Here is a 19,262-nt window from a genome sequence, read left to right as displayed (position 1 = left end):
TCTTATTCATGCACATATTGCTCATGAATTGCCTCCACATTTATATTTGCCAGATTCCTCTTCTTGCAAGTCATGTTGGCCTCTCAGAATTTGTTGAGTCTATTTATGACGAACCACATCAGACACAAGAACAACAAACCGGGAGGCAAAATAAAAATGTTGCTCAAAACGAATAGCTGACTTTGCAGCATTTTCATTTACTGTAGGTCCAATAAATTAGAGACACGCTCTCGCCCCCCTGTGCCGAGGTCACTTTTTGTCCTCATGTCTCCCCTTTTAGCTTTACTTTGTGAAGTATAACATTGTCTTTTCTCAAACGGGTGTTGAAATATCTTATGTGAGGTCATAGGTTAGGATCATTCATTCATTAACACAGACAAATACACAGAGCTAAACAAACAGCAGCTGAAGGTCCTTTGGCAAACGTTGGAAATGCATTATGTAGGAGAAACATTCCTGATCGACATACTGTCCAATTAACTGCCTGGCTGTTAAATGAATGGATATCGGAGGGTGGCTAAAGGCTGGGTTTACTTCTCTGGCTTTGTCTTTGGCTGTTTTGTGAAAGTGACATCGATTGTAAGGTGCAGTCGCACTAGATAGATGAGCAGGCTGCTGGACACATGGTGCAGCACGTCACCCTGTGATAAAGCACATTTACTCCCAGTGTGGTGTGCCAGACACACAAGTGTGTTATCTAAGCGTGTAAGCAAGTGCACATTTTGGGCCAGTTTGGTTTGGCTGAGGGGACAATGAGAGCTTAAGCACAAGGATCTGCCCTTAAAAAGTTAATGTCATGTTATCTCTACCCCCTTCGCTAGTCCCACCATTGGCACTCCCTTTTACACAGTGTCTGGACATTTATCTCCCAAAATGCATATTGTCTCACCCATGCACACACAACCACCCAAAACCACTTCACAGTCCACCCAGATGGTGCATACACGCCCAGCTGGGATGATTATAGACCACAGGATAGTATTATTAAATAATTAGCCTACAAATGAATGAACCACAAAATACTCTTCTGCCAGTAAAATCTAAATATACTTATCGTAAAGAACTCTTTAAGCAATATTTCAAGTTTCAGAAAATATAATATCATTGGAGTATAATTAGATGAATGAATGCATCACTAATGTTGCAGCTGGTAAAGGTGGCTTTAATACATAATGATACATAAAGTATTTTGTATTAATAACCTGCATCAGCAAAATAATTAATGCAAATAAATATAGTAGAGTAGAAGTATTATGTAGCAAAAAATGGAAATACTCAAGTAAAGAACAAGTACATCAAAATTGTACTTAAGTCGAGTAAATGTACACATTTACAATTATTTTCATGGTGTAAAATGAATGGAAACCAATGAGTAAAAGAAAACTACATTTAAAATTGTGTCAAAAAACTTAACCCCACGCAGGTATGGCCCTTTAAATACATGGGCCATCAAAGCACACATACAATAGCTAACTACGGCGACTTCAACCGTTAATGAAGTTTTAAAAGTAACTCCATGTATTTTCTGTGACACGGTTTATAGTTATTACCGTACATTCACATACTCGTAAAGTTTATATGCGGTATGAACAGGAAAAAACGGCTAAAATCAGTGACTACGAGATATGAATTGAGGGCGGTGACAGCAAATTAGATTGTCCGAGGTTTGACGGATTGATGGCGCGTTGTCCAATAGGATTGAAGTCGGGGGGTCCTTAAACCAATCAAAAGTGAGATGCCGAGCCGGACCCCGCCCCCACATATAATTAAATCCACACCAGCGTGGTGGTGGAGGTGTTTGGAGTTAAGACAAGAACGCGGAGGGGGAAAATAACTGTGGTCACCTCGCGACTTTCCGGGCCACTAAAAGCACGCTCCAGCCCCGGAAAGCTGTAATCAAATATGCGTCCAAGTTTTGCTCAGAAGACGTAGGAGTTGACGTTAAAGTGACTTTTTGAAAACTGGAGCCGCTTCCTCGTTCGACAACGGGGTGAAACAGCTCAACATCCTCACAAAGAAACTTTGCTTGCTAGGCTGCTAACTCGCAACACAAGCCAGAAAAAAAAAAAAAGAAAAAGAAAAGGAAAAAAAAAGTATGACCACCGAAGAATTAATCACACGCCGTTCGTAACGTCTCATCTGTCGAGCTAAGCGTTACTGGCTGGTTGTATTTACTCGGAAATGGTGTGTTTATTGCTCAAGGCTGACTTTTGTAACGGTTTTTAGTAGTCATCATTACAAGTGGAGGAAGGGTTGCAGCTGGTAAACCACCACCAGTGTTTGCTCAGAGCGCCCCCAGAGCTACACCAGTCGAGACGTATTTGTTTTTTATTTTCTTCAGTTAGCTACGAACTTAGTTGGCCATATTTTTGTTATTTATTTTTCTTTCCTGGGAAAAGATGTCTGGCCGAAATGGAGTCGGACAGATCCGGGGAGCTACTTTGGGTCCACAACCTCTCAAGGCTACTATTCCCTATCAGCTGGCCAGCAAGCCTCGACCACACCGGAGGGATGGGAAGTCAGGTACGAGCTCAACACCTGTCACGTTATATGCATCATAATGACCCCGGGTGGACGTGTATAAGCTTGAATGTGACGCAGTCGTGATAGATGCAGGAACTGAGTACGGTGGCTTGCTTTTTATACGTGTTTCCACAACATCTACACCAGCTATAAAAGCGGCTATAATTACTTCCCAACTTGATAGGTGACCTAGTAAAGCCCCAGCGATTGGGAAACATCTGTAGCAGGGCAGCATCCATAAAAAAAAAAAATCAATGATGTCAACAAGGAAGTCTCTCTATCTCTAACAACTTAGTTAGTGAGTATATTAAAGTGTTCACGCCTATCATGCTGTCATTGGAATTTAATAGCAATAAAAATATATTTAATATTAACTGTGTAAAACTGTTCAGTAGAAATATAATAAAGACAATGTAACTTAAAAATTATTATCATATATAGATGTGATTATAGCTACCATATTAGTTTTATTATGGATAAATCTGGCAAATACCATGTCGATTTATCGATTTTAGTTAATGAAATATCAGATGATTGTGATAAAAGGCCATATAGGAGCTCACAGTGACTTTCTTCTATAATATAAAACAGGAAATCTTCATAGTTTATTAAAACCAGCAAGTTTGGGGGAATTTTCTGTCAAGAAATGACTTTAAAGATTAACAGATTATCAATCCGTGGCATTGAGTCCTCTGTCGATCATCTAATCAATGAATCAACTAATCATTTTGGGCTTAGACGTTTGTTAACTGAAATTAGCTCCAAGTTTACATGGTGTAACTACGTCATTACACCTTTTTTAGTTGTTCACTTGAACTTTTTTTTAACAGCGACATAATTTGTCATTTCTGGTATGAAGATGAAAATAATCTCCCAATATTAATATAAAGTCCAATAATGGAGATTACTTGAAATTCAGCAATTCTGCCACCTGAGGCAAAGAAGAAATAACAGGATTGTCTTCTTTCTGACAGCTGGAAAGCCCCACCAACACCAGGTCAGCCCTGGCATAAGGCGGACAATGTCTCTTGATGCCATCATCGGGCCGTACCTGCAGGGACACTGGCCCAAAGAACCAGAGGGCCAGAGCAGCCTGTCTCGCAAGGACAAGTCCACCCAGGTCGGCTCCACGAAGACGCGTGTGTCATCATAATAATGCTGAAATGAACGGAATGCACGTCTTTACCACAGATGTTTCTATATTTAGAGTTTCAAGTCATTAATGCTGGTGCTTGTATAGCTATTGGAGCGAGCAAACTGTCCCCGAAGTCAGCTGATGAGGCCGTTTTTGGCTGCACCCATCCTCTCTGCTCTGTGTGCAGGCCCTCGCCACTGCTCCTCGGTTGCCCACATCCTCCCCCTTCTATTTGTTTTTTCAGTTTCTCCTGCTCTTTCGCTCTTATACAAGTGCAGTGCGCGTCTGTAGGTGTGGATGGTGTGATGTGGCTGCAGATCAGCTTTCTGAGCATGAAAGACTTTGCAACCATTGGTGAAGGATGTTTGAAGTCCTTGATAACTTATACTCAAACATAACAGTTTACTTTTTTTTTATTTTAACATGATCGTGGACAGCTTCGGGCTCAAACTTTAATGTATACGCTTATTCATTAGTCACATGGGGTCTTATTTGAAGAATATTTGTTCTTACAGTTGCCTTCTTCCTCTCAGACACCAGACTCGTGGTCAGATAAATCCCAAAGCAGGAGAGGTAGCAGCAGCGGCAGCGGCAGCCACAAACGATCGGCATCATGGGGCAGCGATGAGCATCTGCGAGAGGTGAATCCCTGCCTGTGTTACTCAATGTGTGTTTGCTAAACTGGATGGCCAAGAGAGCACGCTCCTTGGAAAAAGGCCTTACTCAATTACTTTGACCGTGTTGAGCAACAGGAGAGCAAATGACCTCATCTGCGAAGAAACTTCCCTTTTTTAACAGCATTCAGGAGCCTCATTCCTCCATATTTATTTTATCTGAACCACGGCTGATTATCAGATTATCGCCACTAAAATGTTACCGTGCTTCAGAAGGCACCCTTGTTGTAAAGCATGTGACATTTTTGAGGACTTTCCCTGTGCTGATTGACTGACAATAACCTCTGTTCGTTTGCAGATCGCTAAACTAAAACAACAGCTGCAGCAGCGCAGCAAACCTGCAGTCTCGGGAGGGCATGACAAAGACCGCCAGCGTGGATATCCTCAGGGGAGCTGTAGCCTAGGAACCACTCAGGTACCTTGGCATCATCGCCACGCATAAACACACTGCACTCATTACTCATACTTTCACGTGTGTACGCATAGGCAAAGTTGACAAAGATATTTCTTTATCAGTGGAGCCTGTCTGTCTCCGGGCGATTATCACTGGTAACCTTCATCAAAGTGAGTTAGACGGGTGTGCAGCTCATTTCGCAGGAAGTGGATGAAATAAAACGCTGAAGCAACAGGAAGACGACTACTTCATGTCTCTTCTGCTTTCGGGTAGAAATGCGTAGTTCTGCTTTTGAGCACAGCTGGTACGCACCGTCTCGTTGCGTGGCGCTACACTCCACTGCGCTGAGGCAGTTTCGGACCGCGGTGAGACGACCCCATGGGAACAACTACAAACCTGATTTCTGTATCTGAAAGTGTTCATGAGGTTCTAATAGCACACAATGATCTCTTTAGCGCACGTGGCTTTAATATCGAACTCTTGAAGAATGTGCTTTGGGGCCTGAACAAGACCACTTTAGAATAAAGTTAACAATGATGAACTTTATTTATGCAGCACTCCTCACACAAAGAATGCAGCGCTATGTGCTTCACAACAAGAAAAACTGTCTAGCTAACTGTAAAACAGTGTCTGATGTGTTACGCAGCCTAAATTCCATTTAACTTGTTTCTTTGTGTCCTCAGACTCAGCCAGTTCCCATCCCCCTTGCACCCCTGTCTACACTGGTCCCTCGACTGCGCTGCAGTGTGGAGGGCCTCAACCAGGAGCTGGAAGGCATGTTCGTCTGCCAGCCACTGCATCCTCAGCACAGGGTAACTGTCACCTACCCTCCATACAGCATGCGCATGTCAAAAGATTTAGGAGTTGTTTTACTCTTAAAGGAAAATGTGACGTTTATTGGGGGGGTTCCTGAAAGGGAGCATGTGATATTAAGGTGGTTGACATAACTTACACTGTGTTGTTTCCGTTTTGCCAGCTGCTCGAGGTTCCAGATGGTCACCGTGCTCCGGTACCGCCGCAGAGCTGCAGCAACGGATCTCAGAGTGACCCTGCCATCGCACCCCTGTCCTCCTCTTCCTCCACCTCCTCCTCACCCAGCTCCTCTCCCGCAAGCATCTCCATCACGCCACCCAACTCCGACGATGCACCTCTGGATCTACACCAAGGTCAGCCAAGTAGAACGTGTCCGCTCACTGGTTCCAAATGTTATGGTGGTTTAAGTTACTTGGAAATGTGATCGTGAGACGGGGTCAAAGTCGAGTTTTGTCCACAATTTCCTTTTTTACAATAAATTTGTACTGTCCACTGTTTGGACTTGACCATTGAAAAATGTTCAATGATGCAAGTTGATTCAGTCATTGAGGTCTGAGTGAGTCATGTGCCTTCAATGACGTACCTTGAAGTTCCCGTTACACACAACTTAAAACGGTTAGATTAGTAATAAATTAGAGCATTACCAGAAAACACAAGGGACCAACTGCACCACCCGACCTAGACGCCCAAAACGAACCCCTATATATTGACATCCATCCATTAATCTGTGACGTCAGCTCTGCACAGATCAAATCAAACATTATATGCTGCCTGCCTGTCTTGTTTCTCTTGGAAATACGCCACAGTACCAAAGTTAGATACTCGACTTTAAGGCACAACAAACTCCAGTTTACAGTATCAAAATGTAGGAGGAGTTAAGATTTAACAGGAGTTTAAGATTAACATAGCTAATTTATTTCATATATTGAGAACAATGACAATGAGTAATGTGCGCACGTTGCCTCAAATCTTCAAGTAAAATCTCAGAAGTTTTGCTGATAATCTTTGATCATATTGTAATTTTCATTGCTGTTTCCAGGTTTGACAGACAGCGCAGAGATGTGCCTCCTGTCCCCCTTCTCCCAGAGTGAGGCTGACCTGTCCCTGCCTCTGCTGATGTCGTCCTCTCCGGGGCCCAACAAGAGTTGCTGCTTCCAGAGAGAGCCTCCAGAGGGCTGCGAAAAGGTCAAAGTCTGGGAGGAAACCAGGTACGTTTGTCCTGCAGCTGAAAGGAATCGACTTCTCTGTCATGGTTGCTCTGAGCACACTGACAGGAGTCACCAGCTTGAAAGAGCAATAAAGACTCCACCATTTTAGCATTTAGCATTATAACATATTCAGACTTTTTTTTTTATTTCACACATTCTTCTTCCTTGTCTAAACTGTCTGCTGTCAACTTGCATTGTGGGTAATGTAGGCACTCCTTTTCAAGCTTCAGCAGTGTTACGCTAGTAGGTCTTTTAAGCACACTTGCAATTTCACAGACTTCACACAGCTCTGGAGCACTCCCCACAACCAGTACATAGACTTGGATGTGTTAAAAGGGTGGAGTTGAGCAATATCTGATATTTCAGAAAGCACCCCTACTGAGAGTCTGTTCCCTCCATGGCCACGCCCCTTTCGGAGTCCATTAACTCTGTTGGGAAAAGTGAAAAAGGACACAGACTATGACCGGTTATTTTGCTCCATAGTAACCAAACTAAATACTGGACGCATTTTTCACAAGCCACATAACATCCCTTAATTGCCTTGTTAACTCATTGTAAAACAGACTTCTTTCAAACTGGACGGAGATAAAAATCCAACAAGAACTGGTTACGCTGACGTTCATTACAGCAGAATGATTCTGTTTTTGTTGGCATCGAAGGACAACTCTTGCAAAGTCTCCACCAGTCAGTGTTTGCTCCCAGTAGCTTAGATTCTGGAGGGTCCCTAACGGCCATATGCTCCCAGCTGCTGCTGCAGACTGGAGCAGCAGCTCTCCAGTCTGCTATCAGTCAACAGAAACACTGTAAGAGCTACACTGACTATTGTACTTTACATACTATACAAATATTGTTATGATTATGGTTAGGTGAGTGCTGTTATAATAACCAAAGATTGGGGAAAACTTATAGTTGTGAATTTGTATGCAAGGCTGGGATATGTGTATGCTAGTGGTTAGCATTAGTGCATAGAAACAAGCATCAGCGATTCACGGGATAATTGTGGAGCGAGGAGTATTAGTTATTAGCCGTTACCCTTTCAGTCTGCAAAGTCAGGACACACTCATGTTTGAGGTGGTGGCTGGGAGGGGTGTTAGTGATGAATCAGGCTTCAGATCAGGCCAAAGGCAAAAATCAGTTGCAATAGCCAGGTTTCAACCAGTAGAGGGCAGTCACTATGCATATATAATACCCATATTATATTGGTTTTACAGCTGAAAAAAGTGAGGAGTTTAGACTTACTTAAGATGTCTGTATTATAATATCATGAGTCTGTAGCTTGTGACATCTAAGGTAAAATAAATCCTGTCATACTAGAGATTAGTGGGTTCTAGTGATGAGGGGTGACTAATATTTAGTTTATTTCCTATGGACATCACAATAACAATGTCTGCCATGCTGACCATGTGTAAGTATGCAAGCAACCCTCATTCGGACCACTTACACATATTATCGTTATTAGTTCCTTATAGCCCCTCTGCTCTCATCCTATAGCACTCCACGCCAACCAAAGCCAGCCCTCATCTCCTCCTGCCCAGACCCCAACAAGGTAAACTTCACCCCCCACGGAGGCTCGGCCTTCTGCCCCGTCAGCCTCCTCAAGCCGCTGCTCCCCTCCATGGACCTGTTATTCCGCAGCCTTGCCGTCTCTCCAGCAGGTAGTTGCTTGAGCCAGGGAACAAGCTCCTGCCAGACAACGTCCTCTGGCAACCGGGCAGCTCCTCCAGATCCCTCCGCCACCGCCGCTGTCATGGGAGAAAGCTCTGGGGAGGGCCTCGCTTTCTGATTTATAGATGCATAATGCAAATACTTAAGTAGTCTGAGACAGATTTGTTAATGTTGCTTTATTTTAGGAAAGGACCATTGATTTTCTATACAGATTTAAAATAATCTTGTGTTGGGAAAAATAATAATAATAATATTGAAAGAAGAATTAATATCGTACTTGTACGCAATCCAATGGATATGCTTTATGAGCTTGTTGTTTTGGGTGTTCCGGGCATTGAAATTTCTAAATTAAGGCGTTTCTGTCATTTCATAATCCAAAGATATATATTTTTGGCTGAACACAAGTGTGAGAGATGAGGCCGTTCCATTATACTCTCACATGCTTCACAAATGATTCCCCAACGGAGACTTGACACAGTTTTTTTGTTGTTGTTTTTTTAAACTGACCAGTGTGTCATCTCTATCCGAAATGTTGGGGTCAAGTAAGAAAAACCTCTCTTGGATAAGTTTGCTTGTTTTTAAGTATTCAAAGATATTTATCTGCAATTATTTTTACCTAACTTGACCCTGCACCTGTTGCTGGTGTACAAAGCGCGACAAATCAATTGGGTACTATTTTTATTTACCTGATTTAAAAACAAAAACAAAAAAAACGCAGCAAAATGAAATCACATTTTGATTATTGTAGACTGGAGAGAGTTTTCCATTTGGACTTGGGTAGCATCGATATCTAAATGCTTACACTCGTGCATTCCTGCTTTAGAAGTTGTACAGATGTTGTTTTTGTTGTCCTCTTGTTTACTTGTGCACGTGTTAATGGATAAAAAAAAAACTCTGCTATTTCTTGATGTTCTAGATGTGTGCTTGATGGAATGTTTATAGTTTTGAGGTTTCACAACCTAGCTGACTACCTAACCAGTTTTAGTGGTGTAGATTTGCCATCCTTAAATGTTTCTCTGAAGATGTCCCGTCGTCTTCTGCCAAGCTGACAAGTTGATGTTCAAATAGTTTTTATTTCTGGTAGACATGTTTGCACAAATTGAACTGCTACTTTTGAGTTGCAATTCTTATTTTTATATTCACTTTTGTACTTTAAGAATAGTAATGTGTGTTTTCTACATTTTGTTTTTCAATTACCTGCAACATAAGCTAAAAACAAAAGAAAAAAAAAACCCTGTTACTTTTAGTTTGGTTCTGTCAGTATAATTGAGTCAGGTGTTACACGAGATACTGTATCGGGTGGATTTTTATGCACTTCCAGGAGAGGGATTTTATGTGGAGGGGAGATGTGACTCCCTTAGTCCTGGGTTTATTGTCTATGACAGGAGTTTGTGTGTGTGTGTGTTTGTGTGTATGTGTGTGTGTGTGTGTGCGTGTGTGCACACGTAAATGGAAAGTTATCTAGTCAGATTGTTTGATTTATAGTTCAAGTATCCTGGTGAAATACTGATGTTTTGAAACATTGTCTTTTTTTTCCAAATAAGCCTCAATTTCAATGTTTTCTGAATCGGTGTCAATGCTAGGGAGATGTGCTGTTATCTCAGGTTCTGTGTTCTGTCCACATAAATATATCATTGATAACGTGTTGTTTTTGTGATTTATTAACTGCTCTGGTCTGAATTTCCAATGTCTTGTGAAATCGGAACCTGGACCGTTAACCTCCTGTTTTCAGGACTTTAAGACTGATGTTTTTTGCGCCCACAGTGCATAGTGAGGAAGTCGACAGTTGAAATGAATCCGGTTTGTTCTGATGGAGCTAAAATGTCTTGCTGATAAATAGTGACTCTGAAAATCACCTTCCACAAGGCCTCAAAGAAGTTTGACGTAAAAGTTCTTTCTTGACCTATCTTCTCCCCTCGGTGCATATAATGACTGTTATTATGCTTTCAGTCACATAACGTGATCTTCATCTGCAGATGGATTTAGCCAGTTATCATGGAAATTGACTTTTAATCCAACATGGCCTCAAAGAAATCCTAACAGTCCTCAGAAAAAATAACCTGCAATTTCACAACAACTGCTGATGAAGCTCATGTGCCATTATCAAAAGCTCCAGAAAGGCACTTAACGGTCGTTATGGTGAGTATTTTTCCTCTCACGTGAGAATAAAGTGGGTTTTTCTTTATAGATGATTTAAATGAACTAAACGCTCCCTTGTATTGAATAGAGATGTTGATGTAAAATAAGATGTTTAACGTGTGGACAGGAATAGACTTTTCTTTAAGACCTGCACTCGCTGTCCCACACATGATCTACAGTCCGGCATACAGCTGTTGCCGTTGCATTGTGGGATTGCCTGACAGTAGAGCAGGCGGTGTCCGCTTCGAGACGTTCACCCTCGTCAGAATCCGCACACTTTCCTCCGCAGAAGCAGCAGCGCGCGTTTCTCCCCGCAGGTATCCGCTTCAACGCACTCTGACTGCGGATAGCCCGACATGTTGGGGCTCGTCGCCAAACAGCTCAAGAGCCATCCAGCTGTGAGTCCTAAAATGTTGTGTGTGTATATATGTTTCTTTATAACGTGTGAACGACCCGGTGACATTGAAGGCATGGCCGAGGACGCGATGGTGCAGTTGCGCGTGCCGGTGTCCCCAAAATGTAATCTTAATTAACGTGATTAATGATCTGACGCGTGATTTCCAATTATTTATCAACGCACCTCTCCTATCTTATACTGTATTGTTATTTACAGTCCGTTAAATGTATGTCTGACTGCAAAAATGTCTGATTTCAGGATGAAAATGGAGGATAAGGGCAATTTAACACCTATAACTCCACATTACAACCCGCATTTATCTCTCCTTATTATATTCCTGTTATTATCCTCTCTATAGAGGCTTAATTCATATATGCTTAATTCTTTGCTCGTCCACCCTCTGAGAGTCGTGACAGAATTTTCTTTTTTTTCCTCTAAAAATGAAACCACCTGCTCCGATGAGGCTTTAATACGTTAATACAGGAGCCATTATTGTCATTGGCTTGTTTAAAGTGCGAAGTCCCGTCTATGACAGGAACACAATCTGTTTCCCTTTAAGAGATATAGTACACCATGCATGCTCATGCAGCCATGCGTGTGGGGCGATGCAGCACGTACACTGTACTATACTGTCTCCATACCGGCTGACTCAATGCCAGAGCAATGCATGTAGAGAGTCCGATTATATCCAAGGGCGACGGGTGAAGCAGTTTGCTTTACGGCAGCGCCGCGTCTATATTAATACACCAGTAGAAAGCAAGTGTCCTCTAAACTGTAGCTTTAATCCATTATTGTCATTATAGGGTAAAAGCGAAAAGCAATAATAATAAATATAAGTAATAACTATTGATTCTTAGAGACATATTTGTTGATGATATTTTGTATTATTGAATCAAATAAAAGCAGAGGAGTCAAAAGTACAATATTTTCTGTATGATGATGTAGCAGAGTAGCATTGTAATGTGGCAAAGAAGGAAATGACAAGTTCCTCAAAATCACACTTAAGTACATGAGTTAATGTGACACTGCACCACTGAAGAAGAGTGAACATGTATGTAGGCTAAGTGATTTGGTAAGCTGGGAGATGATTAACAGGACATGTGATACAGTAAATTACAATGTAATTTAGACTTTACTCTAACAGCTCATCATAGATTTTATAGAGAAGATATAATAATAGATTATTAGACTGAAATGCTTTGTTTTAAAGGCCCTCAAGCCCCACTGGTATAAAAAATGATTTCATATGAAACCTGCACTGTGGTTTATTTCTCTTCTTCTTTGCCCACAAGCTTATCCCCCTCTTCTTCTTCATCGGTGGCGGGGCAACCATGAGCATGATGTACTTGGCCCGGCTGGCTCTGAAAAACCCCGACGTCTCGTAAGTCTCTATCACATCTGAGAATGAGGCCTATAAATATTCACACGTGTTGTTGTCTTTTCATCAGACTTTGGTGTGTTTGGGTGTTATGAAAAGAACATTGATAAGCTCACATTTAAGAGTTTTCATTATTTCCTGTCCTCAGATGGGATAGGAAGAACAACCCTGAGCCCTGGAACAACCTGCAGCCCACTCACCAATACAAAGTATGATCCTTATATTTCAGATTAATAACCTTCCACTTCTGATGCATGTTCATTACTTGCTGCCATTTTTATAGATTCCTTCATTTGGCCCGTTGGTTGGATTTGAACCACAAGCCATGTCATTGCTGTTATCTTGCCTCAAAGTCCATATTGCCTCGTTCATACTGATTGTGAACATTCATTCATGCATTTCCAGCTCTTCAAAATCAACATGGACTACTCCAAGCTGAAGAAGGAAGGGCCTGATTTCTAAGTCATGTGCCTTCACACATCCGTCGCTGACAATGTGGTCACCGTGGGGAACCTTTGCACTTTTTAACAAATCCTAAAGAAACGCCTGACATTGAATGAAGGGGGAATCTATGCTGTACTTGTCCAGTCAATTCATTTCCAGTGTGAAGGGGGGGTCATTTACTTATTTTTGACATTGTGTTAATTATTAAAACTGTTCCAATCTTACGTACCTGTGTATTTTTTTCCCTCTCAGTTTAAGTCCACAGTAGCTGTAACACAAGACTAAAGCACACAGATTTAATTTATTTTAATATGAAAGGTGTCATTTGATGTTCTTGCAAAAGTAACCAGTGTACATACACTTCCTTCCCCTTAAAGCAGGGCAAATCCAGTCATTTTCTGTCACATATTGAGATTTTTTAGTATGTGGAGAATACTGATTATTATTATTATTATACATGAGGAGAGGGGACCATCACTGATTCTGATTCTTCAGTTTTTTAAAAAAAAGATTAAATATTGGCTCCATATAGAAAGAGCTCTCATTAACCACTTGATCTATATTTCACCTAATGGCATTCAAATAATTTTAATTTCCAAATTGTAACACAGGGATAAGACACTATAACTTTCGATATACTTTTAATATAATGACAGATCTAAATCACTTACATGTTATTTGACAGCCCAGATTAAAAAATCCTTGTATAATTGGTTTGTTGACACTTTTTTAAGGATAACACAACATGGATTATCTTGTTCACCCACAATCTCCTTTTTGTTTCAACTCTTTAAAATTAAAGTAACTCGCTTCAAAACAATCATCTCACTCAACTCAACTCAAAAATGTATTTTCATATTGTATTATTACAAAACACTGAACTCCTTGTTATACATAGATCCTTCAATTGGTGGCGCTGACGCTCTGATTGTGACACAAAACCCTCATTTAGCTAAATAGAAGAAGAAAACGTTCCTCTCGCGAGATTTCACTTGAAAATAACGCGGGACAGTGTGAGGAATGAATCCGTTGACACCGAAAGAGACAGAGGGTCAACAGAGGGTAACAAATTGAACGTTAAGTAGATAAAACTCGTAATAAATGACACTGTCCTCAGCTTAGCTCCGTGTGTTGGGGACGCCTGATATATAAAAGGCCACATCTTAAGCTAACGCTACTGTTTGTTTACCGTTGGCGAACGTTTATTAGCTAGCAGCAGCTAACCAGCTGACTGTCTTAGCTCGGATTCTAAATGGATCCTACGGAGGACGTGTCTGCTCGGGTCCTGCTGTCCCATATTCTCAGCACCGAGCCAACCAGGACCCCCATCACCCGCAGGTACTTCAACAGCACCTTAACTCTTCAATAACTACCGCTAGCTATGTTGACTAACGTCATTCTGGATTAGTAACCGTAAACCTGTGGCTTCTACTGAATGTGTAACTGTAACTAAGTTTAAAATAAAAGTAAACAACTATGGAAAATATATTTTTACTAAAGACTAAAAGTCTTTAAGTTTACACCTAACATAACGGACACAGGATTCTGCCACAGACATCCTTGATTTTCAAACTGTTAAAAAGGAGTCCAATTGCTTTGTATCCCAGTATTAAGCTAATTATGAACTGTCCTTTCTGAAGTTCTGCCAAAACGCAGCATACCAGCACCACCAGAAGAAGCAGTAGACTGAGCAAAAAAGATGCCGGAGCCCAAACCCCACAGGACCTCCTGAGACGTAGCCTGAGACATAAAATGCGGGAGGTGAGGAAGGCGAGCTGAGGTAATGATGATGGTGGTGGTCGTGCTGTTGATTCTCTCAAAGTTGACTTGTCTTCCCTTCTCTCCAGAGTATAACCAGGCAATCCCTGCCCGCCACTAAGAGGAGGACCGCCTCTGTCGTGTTGAGAAAGATCAACACGCCAGCCTCAACCTCACTGCTGTTTGATGATGGAGAAACACCGAGGCACGCACTCATGAACATCCTGCGGACAGGTATATGCATGGGCCTGTTTTAAATTGCACATAATGTTTCACCCGTTTGTTGACCTTAAACAATGTCATTTGTCATGCGATTCAGAGCCTGTGAAGTCCCCCGTAGTTCATCAGAAGGCTACGTTGGAAGACACACAATCATTTTCAGCTGAATCAAGCATTACAAGGAAACGTCCTAGGTGAGTTTTGAGGGTGGGTGGGTGGGCAGTAATCCCATGTCCCTTGTTGACATTTGTGATATCTATCCAACAATATTAAATAATAATACTGATGTTAGTTGTGTGTATAATAGGTCAATATTTCTTTGACTTTCAGTATTGAGCTGTCAGGCTTTGATCTTCCTGATATAACTATTGGCAACACAGCGAGTACCGAAAAGGGACTGAACAGGAAGAGACCACGTCGGAGTCTTAATGTCACAGCTTTTGAAAAGCGTCTTAAAGATGGAGAAGGTAAGGTTGAAGCCACTATTGATTCAGTGTTTTAATGGCATTTGTTAAAGTCCAAAGGATGTTTGTAAATTGATGAATTAACGACAGTAATGGGAGGATGGCGTTGGATGTTGAAGAAACATACGAGCTGTATATCTATTGTTTTATTGACTAGCTGATGAATGCTTGTGCTTACAGAGTTTGAGGAACAAAATGAAGAATCAGTAGGCGACCATTCCTCACTTTCTTTGTCAAGGTAAAAATAAAAACTACTATGTCACCTGGTTTCTTTTTACATGTAAATATTGCAGTTAACAATGTTAATATGTGAAACGATAACTATGTGCTCTGTCCAATCTGTGTTGTAGTTCCACTTCTTTGAGTCTGAAAACACCCTTTGTGAATGTTCAGACTGAGAGAAAGGGCCTGCAAAGAAGAGTTTCTAACCGTCGAAAAATCACAGCGGAAGAATTTGGTGCTGCTGTAAATAAAAGGCAGATGGGAGGTGATTATAATCATTCAAATAATCTTCATAAACTACTAAATCTACGTCATTTTTGTTCCATGTGTGATGACATGTCGATGAGAGCACAGATTGTAACTTTTTGTTTTTTTTCCCCCCTGTCACCCAGGAGTGAGCAGCTTTGTGCAAGTGAAGCAGGGTCTCAGTGAGACTGCCTACTCTGAGGACTTATCTTTGGGCATGAGCAAACTCAGTGAACCTGATATCACCACCGATATCCTCCACTGCAACACGGCCCTCTATGCCAAGCCGGATGCCTTTACCTCCAACTTTTCCATTGTTGCAACTCAGGACAAACCAACAGTGTTGGCGTCTCAGCTTCAGAGACAGATGGAGCATGACGAGCAGATGGAGGAGGAACAGGGCAAGCTGGGGGAAGATAAATCAACATATGCATTCCCAACTGAAGAGGCAACTAAACCTCTGAATGAAGGATGTTCATTTCCGGTGGAGGAAGATGCGAATGCAGCTGAATATCAAAAGGAAGGTGATGATCAACTTAAAGTCATGTCTCAGGAAGAGGAAGGTATAGTTGAATCCAAGACTAGCGTAGAAGATGGTAGATATGAGTCTGAGGAAGATAACAGAGTGGCAGTTACAACTGGTGCAGGTGACTCTGAATCTGAAGAACAAGGTGCAGCAGATTTTCACACTGAAGAGGATGTTGCAACCCAATCTGAGGAAGAAGAGTCTGCACCAGACACTCAAACCGAAGAAGAAAAAGATGGAGTTAGTTCCCAGCGTGAAGAGGATGTTGCAACCCAATCTGAGGAAGAAGAGGCTGCACCAGACTCTCAAACCGAAGAAGAACAAGGTGGAGTTAGTTCCCAGCATGAAGAGGATGTTGCAACCCAATCTGAGGAAGAAGAGGCTGCACCAGACACTCAAACCGAAGAAGAAAAAGATGGAGTTAGTTCCCAGCATGAAGAGGATGTTGCAGCCAGGTCTCAGTCTGAGGAAGAAGACGATGTTTCGCCAGACTCTCAAACAGAAGGTGAAGATGCAGTTCACTCCCAAACTGAAGAAGAAGATGCTGCGGATCTGCAGTCGGAGGAGGATGTTGAGGGATATCAGAGTGATCAAGAAGATCCTGACACCAATTCTAAATCTGGAGACGAGGATGATTTGGCTGATTCCCAACCTGAAGACGAGCATGATGGGAAGCCAGAGGAGGAAGACGGCGAGCTGCAACCTGACTTGGAACACATCAGTGGAAGGGCTCATCGCTCTGAGGGTGGACTCAAGCCTGTCGCAGAAGCAACAGGAAATTTGGAAGAAGCCCCAGAGGCAGGTAAGGACATCCTCATATCTAAACTCCCTGTGGATTTAAGGGTACCCAACATCAATATTTATTAATGATAAATCTGTTAAATCTGCAAATATTTTAACAATTAATAGGTTTTCAGAATTGATGGAAATTACATTTCTGTGGATTAACTAATCGATTAATAAGAATATCATGCCTTATTCATAATAGATGTCTGACTGAGCATTAATTATATATTGCTGTATTTCCCAGCTATGAACAAATGGTGAACTGTGTGTCAAGTTATATAAAACTTCTTGTTTAACATCTTACTGTTTGTTTATATTTCAAATCCAAAGCACACAGCAGCCTGGAAACGGGAAGCCGTGAGAGCAGTTCGCTTCATATTGAAAACCCTGACTTGACCAAGTCCTCAACCCAAGGAAAGACGGATGCTGCTTATGCAGAGGCCGAGCCTGATGCTGACAAAGAGAATTCCTTTGATCCTCCAGAGGCGGCGCTTGATATTGAAGATGGTAGGCACCTGAGTGAAGAATCGCCTGAAGAAGCTGCTGGTCTGGACCCTGCTGAGCAGGAGGAAGAGTGGGAGGATGATGAAGATGATGAAGAGAGTGATGGTCAGTCTATATCTTTGTGTACCTGTTGTTGTTGTTTGTTTAAAGGAAAATAAGAGTAAAATGTTTTGTTTTCTTAATTCTTCAGAGATCCCCAGCAAGACTCCTGCATTTGTCAAGCAGAAAATACACTTTCTTCAGCCTGATCCTCTGGCCTCACCTTCTGTTTTTAAGAATATTCAAGCCAGGTAAGTTGCACTTTCTGAAGATGTCCATCTTTTTTAACATTATAACAATACATACTAAAATGGACCCAGGCTTATAAAACATTGTGCAACTGGAGTCCGGTGTACAGTAAAGAGAACAGATACAGTTTCTCTGGAAGGCAATTTTAAGGTCAACTGCTTATATGTATTTTATTTGTCGTCTTTCTTGTAACTGATAATTGCTTCTAATATCTGTCATACCAGCAGTAGTACAGGCACTGGTGTTCCTTCACCTAAACAAAAGAGGGTGAGGCAGAAGAGGAGAGGGCCGTCTAAAAAGGAAGCAGAGCTTCCTAAAACCTACCTGATGAGTGTGTTCAGGCACTTTGCCAAAGCGAAGGTCTCTGCAGATGTGTACCCCGTCCTAAGAGAAATGTAAGTAACTGACTAAAGGTTTTGAGTTTATAGACTGCTGGAACTAATGAAGCCACAATTATGTTGCTTATGGTCATTTACATTTTGCACTGTAATCTGGTGAGGACATCATGCATGTTTAACGTACAGGCTCACTTCATTCTAATTCCCTGTCTTTAACAGAATGGATAAATATTTTGACCGGCTGGCTGAGGACTTGGAGACATTTGCTGCTCATGCAAAGAGAAAAACCATTGAGGTGGAAGATGTTGAACTTCTGTTGAAAAGGTAGGTGTGTTCTGTGCTCAAGGCAGTGTGGCCATGCTATGATTATACTGACCTCCAGATGGCAAGCTTGAGCTGTTTTAGAGCATGTTTAGTCTGAAGAAAAGGACAGGTGACCATGAAATATGAGCAGTTAGCAAATCTAAATTCATCTCTGAGCACAAATCTTGCCGACGGTATATATAAAAACGCCTTACACCTTACATTTGACTTAACTGATGTGTTTTTGCACTCTGCAGGCAGGGTTATGTGAATGACAAGGTGCCTGTGGAAGTGCTCATTGAAAAATATCTTCGGATGGACCAGCGCAAGCTCCTGATCCCAATTGCAAGCAGTGGAAATGTTGTTATCCCTAAAGAGCGGAGATGAATGTTTTCAATAAAACTACATTTTTCATCTGGTTTCATCAGTTGGAAAGCTACATATTTGACTTACACTGCATTGATTTGGACCAATGACGTCTCCATTTAATGAATATTTAGCATTCTGTAAATGTGTATATATTTTTTGACCAATTCTGTTTTGTACGTGATGTCTGTAAAGCTTTTTCTGCCTTTCTTTTTTCTATAAATACACACTCTGGTGTCAAGTATGTAATGTATGCATTTGGTGCTTGACAACAGTGCTTTATCATCATGATTATGAGTGCGTTTGTGTCAACATTCTTAATTTGTGCGCTTATGAATATACTTTCTTTTCCTACAAAGGTTTGCAGTTAACAAATCTTGAAATAAAGCTCTGCTATAAACAGTAGAAACTATCTGATGCAATTTTATGACTGTATTGGAAAAGCACCATTTTTTGCAGAGGGTTTTGTGTA

At 41.5% G+C, this 19,262-nt stretch overlaps 3 protein-coding genes across 4 annotated transcripts; all 3 read left to right on the top strand.

Moving 5' to 3' along the window:
- Positions 1-1,786: 1,786 nt before the first annotated feature.
- On the top strand, positions 1,787-10,054 carry LOC311008369 (protein FAM117A-like). Its single transcript, XM_084002008.1, has 8 exons — positions 1,787-2,523; positions 3,498-3,643; positions 4,192-4,299; positions 4,631-4,747; positions 5,410-5,538; positions 5,703-5,892; positions 6,579-6,747; positions 8,239-10,054. The coding sequence occupies exons 1-8, from the start codon at positions 2,400-2,402 to the stop codon at positions 8,528-8,530; spliced, it is 1,275 nt and encodes a 424-aa protein (XP_083858134.1). The 5' UTR covers positions 1,787-2,399; the 3' UTR covers positions 8,531-10,054.
- Positions 10,055-10,758: 704 nt separating this feature from the next.
- ndufa4b (NDUFA4 mitochondrial complex associated b) lies at positions 10,759-12,994 on the top strand. Its single transcript, XM_084039931.1, has 4 exons — positions 10,759-10,949; positions 12,241-12,329; positions 12,475-12,535; positions 12,732-12,994. Exons 1-4 carry the CDS (start codon positions 10,908-10,910, stop codon positions 12,786-12,788), a joined length of 249 nt encoding a protein of 82 aa, XP_083896057.1. The 5' UTR covers positions 10,759-10,907; the 3' UTR covers positions 12,789-12,994.
- Positions 12,995-13,790: 796 nt separating this feature from the next.
- Positions 13,791-19,248, top strand: cenpt (centromere protein T). Of its 2 annotated transcripts, none has more exons than XM_084040242.1 (13): positions 13,791-14,108; positions 14,411-14,531; positions 14,618-14,762; positions 14,848-14,941; positions 15,078-15,214; positions 15,392-15,449; positions 15,562-15,698; positions 15,826-17,007; positions 17,322-17,600; positions 17,686-17,785; positions 18,011-18,178; positions 18,341-18,445; positions 18,682-19,248. In XM_084040242.1, exons 1-13 carry the CDS (start codon positions 14,023-14,025, stop codon positions 18,809-18,811), a joined length of 2,742 nt encoding a protein of 913 aa, XP_083896368.1. In that variant the 5' UTR covers positions 13,791-14,022; the 3' UTR covers positions 18,812-19,248. The 2 variants fall into 2 exon arrangements, with proteins under 2 accessions (XP_083896368.1, XP_083896367.1); XM_084040241.1 differs by having other exon boundaries at positions 18,008-18,178; positions 18,682-19,247.
- The last annotated feature ends 14 nt before the right edge of the window (positions 19,249-19,262 follow it).

The sequence above is a fragment of the Eutrigla gurnardus genome (genome assembly GCF_963514095.1).
Source record: "Eutrigla gurnardus genome assembly, chromosome: 22".
NCBI lineage: Eukaryota > Metazoa > Chordata > Actinopteri > Perciformes > Triglidae > Eutrigla > Eutrigla gurnardus.
This window is presented reverse-complemented; position numbering and strand designations above follow the sequence as displayed.